This window comes from Staurois parvus, unplaced genomic scaffold (assembly GCF_062004578.1).
Source record: "Staurois parvus isolate SC_StPar_1 unplaced genomic scaffold, SC_StPar_1.0 ptg000249l, whole genome shotgun sequence".
NCBI lineage: Eukaryota > Metazoa > Chordata > Amphibia > Anura > Ranidae > Staurois > Staurois parvus.
In genome coordinates, this window is record NW_028318045.1 from 5,731,154 (window position 1) to 5,747,703 (window position 16,550).

At 42.9% G+C, this 16,550-nt stretch overlaps 1 protein-coding gene across 3 annotated transcripts in view; it reads right to left on the bottom strand.

Annotated features, from left to right (window-relative positions):
• DGKI (diacylglycerol kinase iota) overlaps positions 1 to 16,302 on the bottom strand; it is a 461,291-nt gene extending 444,989 nt beyond the window's left edge. For all 3 annotated transcript variants that reach the window (XM_089680693.1, XM_089680692.1, XM_089680689.1), the window contains exon 1: positions 16,023 to 16,302. In XM_089680693.1, the coding sequence (XP_089536819.1) occupies positions 16,023 to 16,192 (170 nt within the window). In that variant the 5' untranslated portion in view covers positions 16,193 to 16,302. The remainder of the gene's footprint in view (positions 1 to 16,022) is intronic.
• Between the last annotated feature and the right edge of the window lie 248 nt (positions 16,303 to 16,550).

Consider the following 16,550-nt stretch of genomic DNA (forward strand, 5'->3'; position numbering starts at 1 on the left):
CATATATCAACTCATATTTGCTCTGTTGCTTTATCGACTTTTAAATATACCACCAAAAATATACCACCAAAAGTGTTTTGTTCTTGTGAGCTGCTAACTTCCTATGCTCTCTGCCTGTGCTGACTCTTATTGGTTAGCATTGTTCCCAGCTATCTCTCTGGACTACAAAACAGCTCCCCTCTATGTTAAGGAAAATAAGAAGGGATTGGTGGTGTTTGTGGCCCTTTTGTGGGGTTACAACGCTGCTCCTCCATAGATACAGCACAGCGAATGAGCATTTGTCACCCTTGGATCGGAAGTGTGCTACTGGATTACCAAGTGAAAATACAGGAAAGTCTGAAAGAAAACAAACTGCTAGACTGCAAAACATGACACTTTTGATATTAGGTGTAAATACACTTTAATACTTTTTCATAAATAATGCAACGTCCACATCAAAATGTGCCAAAACCAACAAAGTGCTACTCTTATATTGTGTTAAAATACAAAAAAATTTGCTAATTCCAAGAGTGTTGCCTGTCTTACTTACTTTAAATAATTAATCATATAGTTAATATTCCTTCTTGTATCAAAAATAATATATCTTCTATTCCTCAAAAAACAACCTGCTCACACATACATATCTACACATACACCAGTGCTGCAATTTTAGCACAGTTTGAGATAAACACTTTAATAGGGCGCTGCATTATATATGAAAAAATAATAAATGAACAAAATAATAAATGATACAACAGACAGGCAAAACCAGTGCCAAGATTGCCAGCAATGTTTTATTTTCTTGGCCACCTTGCAATAAAAATCAACCAACCAGACGCTTGCAAATGTGAGAACAGAATGGAGAATGAAGAGAGTAAAATCTAAGTCAAGCTGTATTTACTGAGATTATCAGATGTTTCTATAAGATAACCAGAGCTAAATATAGAAAGCCTGTGTGCTATTTATAGAAGCATCTCCTTTTATGGAATAAAATGGCATCCCACGTATTTCGTAGCTTCAGATTCTCGGCACGCTGGCAGCAATGGGGGGGGGGGCTGCGATGTGCATCTCAGGAGAGGCTGAGAGGCCGATGTGCGTAAAGCCGACCTAGCCTATGACCGTTGCAAAGTCCTTTCAGACGTGAATTACATGTGTAGAACACCAGTAATAGCAGGGTGTGTGTGTCAAGGCTCCAGCAATGCGGCAGACACAGAGGGAACGGGCAAAACTCACACTTTTATAATAACAAAGTGTGTGTTATTTTTACTGATCCAGCACACAGCTGTTTCCCTTCCCTTGATGCTAACCTCATCACAAGAGAGTGAACATAGCAATTAAATGTTCCCAGAGTAGCATGCAATTTACTAAGAAGCTATAGGGTTAAAGTGGAACTCCAGGCACTTTGGACACCCTCCTCCCTGATGATGCCCAGAGGTTTTTTTTTTTTAAAAGGTACATACTTTTTCCCACATTATTCAAGGCAATCCAGTGATGTCACAAGGGAGTCCTCTCTTTGCAGTGGGGGGGGGGGGGGTTTGAGGTCTCATGCACATGGGAGTATTGGGACATATAACAAAAACTGTCGTATTTTGGACCTCAGAAACCACAGATGTTGTGTAACGTCACTGTTACAAATGAATTTCAGGATACAGCTGTACATAGTTTTTTGAGCATATACAGCCATGGCCAAACGTTTTGAGAATGAGCCACATATTAATTTTCACAAAGTGTGCTGCTTCAGTGTTTTTAGATCTTTTTGTCAGATGTTACTATGGTATACTGAAGTATAATTACAAGCATTTCATGAGTGTCAAAGGCTTTTATTGACAATTACATTAAGTTTATGCAAAGTCAATATTTGCAGTGATGACCCTTTTTTTTTCCAAGACCTTTGCAGTTCACCCCGGCATGCTGTCAATCAACTTCTGGGCCACACCCTGACTGATGGCAGCCCACTCTTGCCCAATCAGTGCTTGGAGTTTGTCAGAATTTGTGGGGGGATTTTTTGTTCAGGATTGACCCCAAGTTCACAATGGGATTAAGGTCTGGGAAGTTTCCTGGCCATGGACCCAAAATTTCGATGTTTTGTTCCCCAAGCAACTTAGTTATCACTTTTGCATTATGGCAAGGTGCTCCATCATGCTGGAAGAGGCATCGTTCGTCACCAAACTGTTCTTAGATGGTTGGGAGAAGTTGCTCTCGGAGGATGTTTTTGTACCATTCTTTATTCATGGCTGTGTGTGAAATTGTGAGCGAGACCACTCCCTTGGCTAAGAAGCAATGCCACACATGAATAGTCTGCGGATGCTTTACTGTTGACATGATGACACACAACTGATGGTAGTGCACACCTTTTCTTCTCCAGACAAGGTTTTTACTGGATCCCCCACATAATCGGAAAGGGGATTCTTCAGAGAAAACGACTTTACCACGGTCCTCAGCAGTCCAATTCCTGTTCCTTTTTCAGAACATCAGTCTGTCCCTTATGTTTTTCCTGGAGTGAAGTGGCTTTTTGCTGCCCTTCTTGACATCAGGCCATCCTACAAAATTCTTTGGCTCACTGTGTGTGCAGATGCACTCACACCTGCCTGCTGCTGTTCCTGAGCAAGCTCTGCACTGGTGGTGCCCTGATTCCACAGCTGAATCAACTTTAGGAGACAGTCCTGATGCTTGCTGAACTTTCTTGGGCATACTGAAGCCTTCTTCACACAACAAATGAACAAATGGTTGATTTAGGTGCAATCTTAGTAGCAGCAATTTCCTTGCCTGTGAATCCCTTTTTGTGGAAAGCAATGATGACTACACATGTTTCCTTGCAGGTAACCATGGTTAACAGAGGAAGAAAAATTATTTCAAGCACCACCCTCCTTTTAAAGCTTCAAGTCTGTTTTTCTAACTTAATCAGCATGACTGAGTGAACTCCAGCCTTGTCCTCGTCAACACTGACACCTGTTTGAACGAGAAAATCACTGATATGGTGTCAACGGTCCTCTTGTGGCAGGGCTGCAATGCAGTAAAAATGTTTTTCTTTGGGTTTATGTTTATTTTCATGGCAAAGAGGCACTTTGCAATTAATTGCAATTCATCAGATCACTCTTCATAACATTCTGGAGTATATGCAGATTGCCATCATAAAAACTGAGGCAACAGACTAGGTGAAAATTAATGTTTGTGTCATTCTTAAAACATTTGGGCAGGGCTGTACACAGCTCTGAGCTTAAACATCCACATGCATGTGAACATATACCCCTGAACACAGATTGGCCCCTGAGTTCTGAATAGAACTAAATTATATCCACTTAGAGTTAACATTTACGTTAAAACACAGTTTTAGCAGGGATGTAAGCAGGGAAGCAAGTGACCTGGTTACTGGTAAAGCATTATGACATCATCACCCTGCACCCCACAACTCTGCCCTGAAAACAATGGTCCCCATTAGCTATCTGTGAGTGAGGTTTCCTTAGGCTTACTTACAGAATTCAAGACAGTTGAATCCTTTCACTCATTAAAATGAGTATAGTATGCTGTCCAAAAGGAATCTGATGTACATAAAAAAATGCATATTACACGCAATTAGGCTGCTGTGGCATCAAAAGTGCAATACAACTCACATATGGCTATGCCTGATACCCTATTAGAAGTGAAAGAGGTTCTCCTACTCAATCACCATCCAACCTTACAAACCTTTTGGGTGTACACAACCTAACCTGGTAGAACAGCTAGAGAGCTAGTGCATTGATAAAAAAATAAAAGAATAAAAATACAACTAAATGTGATACAGAAAAAAGCAGATTTTGTTCCAGTAATCCAGAAATACCATTAATGGGATTGTGCATATACACATTTGAGATCAAAGATCTTCAAATAAATGGATTCTCATTGGTGATTACTAAGTCCTGTGTTGAAAAGAAAGACACACAGGCAAGACAAGACATTTATTAAGCCCACAATTCATCATCAATTTCAGAATATGGATCCTGGGGGAATGAGGAGGGTCAGCCTAGACTTCCTCTTTATGGACAAATAATCCAACCAGGGTCTTCTGGACAACCAAATTGATTCTTCTTAGTTGGACCTTGATAATATATCCTTGTAATATTCACAAAGCACCAAATCCAATACTCCTTGACTTGCAGTGACTCTGCACTAAGGTGCTATCTAACGGTCACATCCCTCACCCTGTGATCGAAGGCAAACCCCCACAACTGAGAGGAAACTGTATTTCCATTCCTTACACTTGTGACCTTGTGCTTTTGGTCACATGTCCAAACACACAACTGCAAAACCAGGGAACAGTGAAAATAAAGCAGAGAAAAGAAAATATTATGTGTTGCCCACATCAGACAATCAAGTTTCTGCTGTTATTTCTTTCTTGGACAGGTTAGTAAAAGCAAATTCATTGTTGGTTTCTAAAGGTAAGACACCAGCATTCATTCTTCCTATTTCTAGAAATGTGTCCAATTGTTCACAGTTGAACAGATTGCACCATCTTAAAAATATCTGCTACACATGGGTTACACTGCACTACTGACAATTGAATTCCACCATCATATTTAGTATAGGTTCTTAATGGACTATAACACAAGAGAGGAAACTGAGGCTGTACTCCACAAAGCTGCAGTGACATCACAGGCCAATCACAAATACGTGAAGATCAACCTACAAACTGCATTCATGTCAAACAAGCCTGTTATTCTATCAGTCACTGTCTACCACAGAAACCCTTCCCATTTCATGCATATTATTCAGATTCAAAAAACACCAACTTTGTAATACAGTGCCTTGAAAAAGTATTCCTACCCCTTGAAATTTTTCACATTTTGTCATGTTACAACCAAAAACATAAATGTATTTTATTGGGATTTTATGTCATAGACCAACACAAAGTGGCACATAATTGTGAAGTGGAAGGAAAATGATAAATGTTTTTTAAAGATGTTTACAAATAAATATGTGAAAAGTGTGGCGTGCATTTGTATTCAGCCCCCCTGAGTCAATACTTTGTAGAACCACCTTTCACTGCAATTACAGCTGCAAGTCTTTTTGGGGATGTCTCTACCAGCTTTGCACATCTAGAGAGTGAAAGTTTTGCCCATTCTTATTTGCAAAATAGCTCAAGCTGTCAGATTGGGTGGAGAGCATCTGTGAACAGAAATTTTCACGTCTTGCCACAGATTCAATTGGATTTAGGTCTGGACTTTGAATATTTAGGTCTAACACATGAATATACTTTGATCTAAACCACTCCATTGTAGCTCTGACTGTATGTTTAGGGTCGTTGTCTTGCTGGAAGGTGAACCTCTGCCCCAATCTCAAGTATTTTGCAGACTCTAATAGGTTTTCTTCTACGATTGCCCTGTATTTGGCTCCATCCATCTTCCCATCAACTCTGACCAGCTTCCCTGCCCCTGCTGAAGAAAAGCATCCCTACTACACGATGCTGCCGCCACCATGTTTCATGGTGGGGATGGTGTGTTCAGGGTGATGTGCAGTGTTAGTTTTCCTCCACACGTAACATTTTGCTTTTAGGCCAAAAAGTTCAATTTTGGTCTCATCTGACCAGAGCAAATTCTTCCACATGTTTTCTGTCTGCCCCACATGGCTTCTCGCAAACTGCAAACGGTACTTCTTATGGCTTTCTTTCAACAATGGCTTTCTTCTTGCCACTCTTCCATAAAGGCCAGATTTGTGGAGTGCATGACTAATAGTTGTCCTGTGGACAGATTCTCCCACCTGAGCTGTGGATCTCTGCAGCTCCTCCACAGTTACCATGGGCCTCTTGGCTGCTTCTCTGACTAATGCTCTCCTTGTCCGGCCTGTCAGTTTAGGTGGACGGCCATGTCTTGGTAGGTTTGCAGTTGTGCTATACTCTTTCCAATTTCAGATGATGGATTGAACAGTGCTCCATGAGATGCTCAAAGCTTGGAATTTTTTTTATAACCTAACCCTGTTTTTGACTTCTCCACAACTTTATCCATGACTTGTCTGGTGTGTTCCTTAGCCTTCATGATGATGTCTGTTCACTGATGTTCTCTAACAAACCTCTGAGGGCTGCACAGACCAGCTGTATTTATACTGAGATTAAATTACACACAGGTGAACTCTATTTACTAATTAGGTGACTTCTGAAGGTAATTGGTTCCACTAGATTTTAGTTAAGGGTATCAGAGCAAAGGGGATGAATACAACACCACACTTTTCAGATATTTATTAGTAAAACATTTTGAAAACCATTTATCATTTTCCTTCCACTTCACAATATGTGCCACTTTGTGTTGGTCTATCACATTTTTTTTGGTTGTAACAGGACAAAATGTGGAAAATTTCAAGGGGTATGAATACTTTTTCAAGACACTGTAAACTACCATCAAACCGTGGCTTTACTTGTTTATACCAAATGTTGTGTTCTTTGAACTTTATGAAAGTCTTTTACTTTGCCCTTGCCAGTCACAAGCAGAAAAGCAACCTGCTAATTTTATGGTAGCTGACCTTTAAACAGAGCTGTGCTACATGTGGTAGAATATGTCTCAATAATTAATTTAGAAAGCATCCAGAAAAAGACCTAAGGCTGAACACTGAAATGAGCAAATATTGTCAAAATACAAGCGGCATGTGTATTTCTTCCAGATATGCGCAGTAATCCAGTGTGAACCTTTGCTTCTGTGTAGGAACTTCCTGTAATAAAATCTCTCTCCAGTCTAGTGTCCGCCCCGTTCTGTAGTTTCCTGCAGGCAGCCTGTAGTGCTTGGAGCTGCTGAGTCCCTCCCACAACTCTGATCTCTACACAAGCTGTGTATAGCACTGTGATGGTGTCACTGTTACTTTTACAAAGTAATATTTGGGTTTGCAAAGGTGTTTGGTGCACACAAAGTAAATTTAAATCCTTTATGGCTATTGAAGAATGTATTTAAATAAAGGTTTTGTGCCCAGAGTTCAACTTTACAGTTAGGGACCTTAGATTGTACGCCCCTTGAAGGTTAGGGACTGATGTGAATGTACTATATATGTAAAGCGCTGCGTAAATTGATGGCGCTATATAAATACCTGAAATAAATAATAAATAAATACATGGTATATATATCAAAAACATTTTTATCTTTTAGAAGAGTAGGAAAGGGTAATAGCTCCAGTGTTATTTTTTCCTTCCTTCATAAAAGGAAGCAAGAGGAAATTCCCCTTTTACACAGTTGTCGCCAGAACAGGTGTCCCCCTTGAAAAACTTACTTTACTTCCTGTTGGTGGTGGTTTCCTGGTGACATCTCCAAAGTCTTGTATTTCCCCTCAACTTTTAGTCTTGGTGAAAATGGTCACCAGCGCATCTCCCCAACAGGGACACAGACTGTAAAAAAAACTTCACAGAGGATCTAACACGTCCCCACTATATCTATCCAAAGCTAAAAAAGTTTTCCTTTTCCTTATACTTCATTTGTTTTGTGTCTTTATCATTTTAAAGCAGAAAGTGTTAGCTTTACAGCAATTTACATAACATGTACCCATCATTCATTTGAGTCACATTTTTTTCTTGTTTCAACACACATTTGCATACCAAATTTGAATGCCCCATATTTTCATAAAGTACACCCAAAACAGATATATCATTTTTGGCAAATTAATCTCCTGTGTCTTGTGTCTCTTGGAGATTTTAGTGGCCAGATTTCCCCATAGAAGACTGTGTCCCTGCCCTCTCACACATGACCTCAACAATGTTGTCCACTTCCGAAATTGTACACCCCAATTATTTGTTGACCCTGCATTACAGATAATCCACTGTGTGTAGTGTGATACCATTATTTGCCTTTGTAATGGTCCCCACAGTCAGACAGAACTAGGAATTGTGGTCAACATCTCATTTCTGGGATGCTGAAGAGATGTAAAAAGCAGGTCAGTAGCACAATTTGCCAGCAACCACGCAAAACTTAAACCATCATTTTGAGCTACATAAACCAATAAAGCTGGAAGGAAACTACATGGATCAGTGTAATGTGAATACTGCAGTTAGTATGACAAAATAATGTCAATGTACACTGAAGAACCAACTACTCTACCACCATATCAGACATATACTGTATATATATATATATATATATATATATATATATATCATTTTTTATTTTTTTCTTTCTTTCTTTTTAAGCCGAGTGCCAAATAGTACCTGGAAAGCTGAACTAACTCCCTCCCCTCTTCTAACTCCTATACTAACTACCCTGTAGAAAGAAGATGCTACACTCTGGACGCTCTGGTCCAGTCATGTGATCTTCCCAAGGGCCAGTTTCAGGGGTGAGGAGAGAGTGGCGATAACAGATGGAATGCCTGGGCAATGACATCAACCTTAGACTTACTATGGGGCACCCATTGTCGGCTGTCCCTCCTTTCCCCTGAAGATGGCCACTGGGAGCCGATCTTGTGACTGGACCAGAGTCCCCACAGAATAGGTCAGTATAACCATCTTCCTTCTAAAGGGTAGTTAGCATAGGAGTTAGAAGGGGGTGGATACAGTTTTTAGCTTAGTTAGTGCTAGACTGGAATTCCATTTTTAATACATTTATGGTAGCGGTTATAGCTGCCAGTAGATTTGTATTCTGCTCATTCAGTCCTGAGCTTTATACAGCTATGCCAGACGGGCAGGATAGGAGACCTGACTTCTCTCTCTGTTGCAGTTCAGTAACATTTGTAATGTCCCTCTCCAACCTGGACAATGAAAACAGAAACAGCACAGTGATGAGCTCATCTCTCTACTCTCTTCTCCTGTCAGCATGCTCCTTGTTAGCACATGAGCAGTGCAGCATAACTGGCTTCTGCTGTTTTCTACCTCTCCTAGTCTAAGCTCTGCTGTAAAGGATATTTCAGAAGGCTGATATAAATCCAGGAACTCACACTGATTGCGTCAATTAAATAACATTAAGGATTTATAATTGATTCTAGAGGTACATTTGTCTGTGTGTAATATCTGCCTGGAAATCAGCTCTAACAAAGAATAAGTAATACAACTCATGACAGCAAAAAAATGTAAAGTATAAATTGCTAATGCCCTGACCAGCATTCCCTATGGAGGAAGCATTTTACAGATGAAAAACAAAACATCCTGATTTTCTGTAACCCAATCACACCAATGGAAGTAGCTTCAGCAACAAAAACACATTAGGCTAATGACATCACAGAGCTGGAAGAGTTTTGGCTCCTAATTATCTACAATATTGCAAAGGTTCAAAGGTTAACTGAGCTTTTTATGTGGAGTGATGGGGAAATATAAAATCCTATAAAAATGTGCAAAATTCCAGTCCAACCAATTAGCAGTAAGTGTTAGATCATAGAGTGATATAAAGAAGAGACAGACCATACAAAGTGACAGTTGTTACAAGTCAGTGACAAAGTTAACAAATCACAAAACAACATTCAATGTAACACTTCTTATAAAATCTCAAAAACCGACATTTTCTAAGGTAACGATTCACAACCTTTTTAACATGAAGGAACCCTTGAAAAAACTATTAGAATTCATGAACAATAGTGGGTTTTTTTAGCTCAAAAAATGTTGGGAAATATGCTGGTAATAGCATTTTTTAGTAGCGTTCAGTGTTAGGAGCCAGAAAAAAGCTGTTAGGAGTGTTTTAGTAGCATTTAGGACCGTTTTTTTTTCTGCTGGAAAACAGTTCTAAAAAATTCTACAAAACAAATGTATTTCAGCTCCTAGAAGCTGAAGCTCAAAATATGCTAATAGCCTAAAGTAGTGTGCATGGACACATAGGAAAATACAATTTAGCTTCTAGGACCAGAAACAAATATGCTGATAATAGCATCTAGGAGCTTAAAAAAGCTAGTGTGCATGGAGCCTTAGGGAACCCCAGGTAATAATTATTATATCTACCACCCAAGGTATATTAGTGTGAACAGTAACTTGATACATGAGAAGACCTTTTTACATTGGTGGTCATTGGGAGAACAGCCCACTTACATCAGTGATCAGTGGGAAAAGGACATCCTTACATTGGTGGTCAATGGGAAAAAAGTTCCTTACATTGGTGGCCAATGAGAAAAGAGCTCCTTACATTGGTGGCAAATGGGAAATGAGCTCCTTACATTGGTGGTCAGTGGGGGAAGGACCCTCTTACACTGGTGGTCAGCGGCAGAAGGACCCCTGTATATTGGTTATCAGAAGGGGAAAGACCCTCTTACTATGGCGGTCAATGCAGAAGAGCTCCCTTATATTGATGGGCAGTATTATATTATATTGACCCCCCCCCCCTACATTGGTATTAGTGTTCAATAGAGAAGACCTTCTTACATTGGTGGTCCGTGGCAGAAGGACCCTCTTACATTGGTGATCAGTAGGGGAAGGATCCTCTTACATTGGTGATCAAAGGCAGAAATGCCTTGGTAGTCAGTGGGAGAAGGACCGTCTTACATTGATGGTCAATGGGAGAAGAGCTCCCTTACATTGGTGGTCAGTGGGAGAAGGATCTTCTTACATTGATAGTCAATGGGAGAAGAGGTCCTTTACACTGATGGTCATTGGTGATCAGCGGGAGAAGGACCCTCTTAGACTGATAGTAATTGGGAAAAGAGCTACCTTATTGGTGGTCACTGGGAGAAGGACCCTCTTACATTGAAGGTCAATGGCAGAAGAGTCCCTTTAATTTGATGGTCAATGGAAGAAGAGCTCCTTTACACTGATGGTCAGTAGCAGAAGGACCCTGTTACATTGGTGATCAGTAGGGGAAGGATTCTTGTACATTGGTGATCTAAGGAAGAAACATTGGTGATCAGTGGGAGAAGGACCCTCTTAAACCTTAGATTGTACACCCCTTGAGGGTTAGGGACTGATGTGAATGTACAATATATATGTGTGAAGCGCTGCATAAATTGACAGCGCTATATAAGTACCTGAAATAAATAAATAAATAAAATAACTGACAGTAATTGGGAAAAGAGCTCCCTTATTGGTGGTCACTGGGAGAAGGACCCTCTTACATTGATGGTCAATGGGAGAAGAGCCTCTTTACATTGATAGTCAATGGGAGAAGAGCTCTTTTACACTGATGGTCAGTGGGAGAAGGACCCTATTACAATGGTGGTCAGTAGGGAAAGGAATCTCTTACATTGGTGGTCACTGGGACAGGTACCCCCATACATTGGTAATCAGTGGAGAAGAGCCCTTTACATTTGTGGTCATTGGGAGAAGGGCCCCCTTATATTGGTGCTCAGTGGCATAAACACTCCTCACATTGGTGGTCAGTGGTTAATGTACCTTACATTGAAGCTTAATGGGAAGAACTGTAACTTATCTGAGAGACAGAAATTAGTAATTGCTCAAGGAACCCCTAGAAACTTCTGGAAGGAACCCAGTTGGGAAAGGCTGTACTATGTAAAAGCCAGCAAAAGAAACGAAAATCATAAAAGATCTATGAATATATATACAAGATATTTTTATATTGCATCTTCATAAACATAATGAAAACTAAAAGAAAGCCCATGAAAGAATCTACTGAATGAAAAATTTACTAAATACAAAAATTCAGTAACTATGAGCAATTTCTATTCCATCTACGGAGTCTGAAAACTGAACATCTGGCATCAACCAAAGGTCCAGCACAAGTAAGATATGCCATTGCCGTGCAATAAACACGGTTCACAAAAGGCTGTATCAAAATGAAACAGAAATACCAACAAGACACCAAACCACGAAACACACAATTATACAGTGCTTCTATAAACTGTTCCAGCAGAGCCTCAGCTATAGATTTCATTTTAATCAGCTCAGTGACAACAACCCCCACAGTCTTGGTATATTCTGCACATCTCACCTATACAGCATCTCCCCCACATTACCCTCGGTGGCGTGTAGCTGATTTTAAAGCGTAGTAACAATATACCTGTGTGATTCACTAGATATGTTCATTGGTAGATCTGTATGAGAAGGTGACACTATTCCTGTATGTTAATTACATAACCTCAACCCCCAACCCTCCAGCCCCTAGCCCCATCATTAAATGTAGCACAACATTACAAAAAAGTCTCTTTCTCTATTAATTTGCAACTGCCCCTACACATCATTCCACAGCATTTTGAAGCATCCCTGGGCTTCTCTGCGTTTGCAAGAAGCATCATTTGTTTCATCCGCCAGCACAGCTGTCCTGATTTATCAACAGTGCTGCTTTCTAAAAGTGAGTATCTGATAGGAAGAGGCTTTGATAAAGCTCAGCCATTCCCCGAGTCCTTTAAAAGCAAAATAAAAAGCAAAGTTGCGGAGGCACCTATATGCTGTCACAACAGAGACATCTGATAGCTATACAAGAAAAAAAAATTCAAAAAAATTTTTTAAATAATAATAATAAAAAATAAATAAGATAAAAAATATAAAAATAACAAAAATGATCCAATAAATAAATAAATACATAAATAAAAATTGATGAAGAAAATAAAATCAAAAGTATTAAAATAGCTGTCACTAGCTGTCACAGAAGCAACCATTGTGTGCTTCAAGCCAATTTTTGGAGAATTCATTAGAAAAGTCATACTGTTGAAGTACGAGCTCCTCTGTGCCTCAAGCCTCAGCTCAGTTCATTGTTTCTGATAAATTGAAAGTTGATTGCAGTTTCGGCAGACAAAATGTCTGCCTTGGATTCAGAGAAGTTGTTAAAAGCCATAGAGCCCTGTTGTAAAGCTAGAACAAGTTCTCTCTCTCATGTCTTATGCCCCAACCTTCATCCGTCCTGACCAGTTGAACAAATTGGAGTCCACTTTGCTGGTTGTCAGTGAGCCTTCTAGAGGCTTGAAGATAAGATGTCAAACTTTAAAAAAGATGTAAAGGAAGAAATATGATGATGTACAGAACAGTATCAGCAGGGATGGTCAATAAAAAATAAAGCCAGTTATTTTGGGTTCCCTTGTCCTTGGAGGACACTATTATTATTATTATTCATGTATATTCTGTATCCCCAGTAGTTGCACATCAGCTTTGAGGTGTGCATGTGACAGGACCACCTAGCATTTGCAGTATCTATGTCACAGAATTAATCTGCTTGTAAACCCCCCCCCCCCAAAAAAATAACAAAATAAATTTCTCTTCACTATATCAGAAATCCACAGCAGCAGGTGCACATAGAGCAAAGTCAGACGGCTCCTCAATGGTGTCACATTACTGTGCCACCCTAGAAATGTTTATAATACTCGTGATGAAGGGTCACCATTTAGGACAGTTGGACATCTCCAGCTATTTGCACCTCACACATGGACACAATGTAGCAGAGACCCACTCAGCTGTGTGTCAGGAAGTCTCATCAGTTCGTATGTCAGTGTCCCAGTGCCACTTCCCACACATGTCATATATCCCTCTGATGTGTGTGTGAGAATGAATGGCCTCTTCTCCTATACACAGTATGACAGCAGTTCCATCATCTGCATGGGCCAAATGTCCTTCCTCAGTTGTGACAGATGTGACAGCCTACCCCTCACCGCTCTCCTAGATGTCACTATCCCCCCCCCCCCCCTTCCCAGTGTCTGCTTATTTCTGTGCTCCTCAGATACATGTCACTACGTCCCTTCACCTGGATGTCACTCTGTCCCCCTCACTTTGATGTCACTCTGTTCCACTCACCTGGATGTCACTCTGTTCTCCTCACTTTGATATCACTCTGTCCTCCTCACTTTGATGCCACTCTGTCCCCCTCACCTGGACATCACTCTGTCTCCCTCACCTGTATGACACTCTGTTCCCCTCACCTGGATGACACTGTGTCCCCTCACCTGGATGACACTGTGTCCCCTCACCTGGATGTCACTCTGTCCTCTCACCTGGATGACACTGTGTCCCCTCACCTGGATGTCACTCTGTCCTCTCACCTGGATGACACTGTGTCCCCTCACCTGGATGTCACTTTGTCCCCCTCACCTGGATGTCACTTTGTCCCCCTCACCTGGGTGTCAGTCTGTTACTCTCACCTGTATGTCACTCTGCCTCCCACATGGATGAAGCTGTGTCTCCTCACCTGGATGTCACTCTGTCCCCCTCACCTGGATGTCACTCTGTCCCCCTCACCTGGACATCACTCTGTCTCCCTCACCTGTATGACACTCTGTTCCCCTCACCTGGATGACACTGTGTCCCCTCACCTGGATGTCACTCTGTCCTCTCACCTGGATGTCACTTTGTCCCCCTCACCTGGATGTCAGTCTGTTACTCTCACCTGTATGTCACTCTGCCTCCCACATGGATGAAGCTGTGTCTCCTCACCTGGATGTCACTCTGTCCCCCTCACCTGGATGTCACTCTGTCCCCCTCACCTGGATGACACTGTGTCCTCTCACCTGTGTGTCACTCTGTCCCACTCACCTGGATGACACTGTGCCCCCCTAACCTGAATGACACTGTGTCCGATCACCTGGATGTTACTCTGTCCCACTCACTTAGATGTCACTCTGTCCCCCTCACCTGGATGTCACTCTGTCCCCCTCACCTGGATAACACTGTGTCCTCTCACCTGGATGTCACTCTGTCCCCCTCACCTGGATAACACTCTGTCCTCTCACCTGGATGTCACTCTGTCCTCTCACCCGGATGACACTCTGTCCTCTCACCTGGATGTCACTCTGTCCTCTCACCCGGATGACACTCTGTCCTCTCACCTGGATGTCACTCTGTCCCCCTCACCTGGATGTCACTGTCCCCCTCACCTGGATGACACTCTGTCCCCCTCACCTGGATGAACACTGAGTGGACAATGTTATATGTGAGATTTGCTCACATGTCCCCTCATGTTTATTTCACACATTATAGTGTCCCCTCAATCCATGACATGTCTACCACACCCACATGTCACACTTTCCCCATCCCTGTATACTATGTATTCTCAGTTGTGACCTGTAGGGTTTATCACAGTGTCCCCTTATCTGTATATCAGAGAACACTCTCCCCTGAATGTCACAGAATACCTCTCACCTGAATGTTACATTTCCCCTCACCTGTGGGTCACAGTGTCCCCTCACCTCTACATTACCGTGTCCTCTCACCTCTGTGTTACTGTCCCCTTGTCTCTATGTCACCATGTCCTTTCACCTCTACATTACCGTGTCCCCTCACCTGTGTGTTACTGTGTCCCCTTGTCTCTATGTCACCGTGTCCCCTCACCTCTATGTCACCGTGTCCCCTCACCTCTATGTCACCGTGTCCCCTCACCTCTGTGTTACTGTCCCCTTGTCTCTATGTCACCGTGTCCCCTCACCTCTACATTACCGTGTCCCTTCACCTGTGTGTTACTGTGTCCCCTTGTCTGTATGTCACCGTGTCCCCTTGTCTGTATGTCACCGTGTCCTTTCACCTCTACATTACCGTGTCCCCTCACCTGTGTGTCACTGTGTCCCCTCACCTCTACATTACAGTGTCCCCTCACCTCTACATTACTGTGTCCCCTCACCTCTATGTCACCGTGTCCCCTCACCTCTATGTCACCGTGTCCCCTCACCTGTGTGTCACCATGTCCTCCTTGCCTCTATGTTACAGTGTACTCTTACCTGTAAATGAGAGTACACTCTCCCCTGAATGTCATAGAATAGCCCCCACCTGTGTGTCACTGTGTCCCCCTTCTCCATATGCCCCCTTTCCCCAGACTTCTCTGTCTCTGTGTCAGTCTCTCCTCACTAACACACCACACATTTCCTCACCTGTATATGACACTGTCCTCCCACCTGGATGTCACCTGTCACTGTGTGCCCCATCTCTCTGTCAGGGTGTCCCCATCTCTCTGTCAGGGTGTCCCCATCTCTCTGTCAGGGTGTCCCCTCACCTGTGTGTCACTGTGTGTCCCATCTCTCTGTCAGGGTGTCCCCTCACCTGTGTGTCACTGTGTGCCCCATGTCTCTGTCAGGGTGTCCCCTCACCTGTGTGTCACTGTGTGCCCCATCTCTCTGTCAGGGTGTCCCCTCACCTGTATGTCCCTCCCTTAGGGCGGCAGCACAGAGGTGACCACCTGTGACCCCTCACCTGTGTGTGCCATGACACCATACACAGCCCCTCCCCTCTATGTCACAGTGCCCCCCCCCCCCCTCACCTGTAGGACACCTGTTTCCGGAAGGTCAGGTTACGGAGCTTCTCCTCCACAGACTCCTCCCTGTCCCGGGTGTGCCCGGTGTCCGGGGCGGGGGGCTCTCCTCCTCCGGTGTCCTGTCCTCCCTCGGCTCCCCGGCAGCCGCTCTGAGCTCCGTCCAGCGGCGGGTTCATGTCTGTGCCGGGGCTGAGCGGGGGGTCCCGGGCACCGTCACCGCTCCGCTCCCACCAGCCGCTGCTAATAGAGGAGGCGCTGCGGCAGCATCCATGGAGGAGGGGGGGGAGAGAGCGGGGCATTGTGGGAAACTCCTCCCCGGCCAATCACAGCCCAGAGCCTCTCCCCCGCCTCACCGCGCACCGCCCTTCTCCGCCCCCTTATCATCATCATCATCCTCACCCTCAGCATCAGATCCATCACACCATCAGAGGAGCAACACCTTCCACCACCTGACTGCATTATTACCACCCCCAATACATACCTTCCACCACCTGACTGCATTATTACCACCCCAATACTTACCTTCCACCCCCT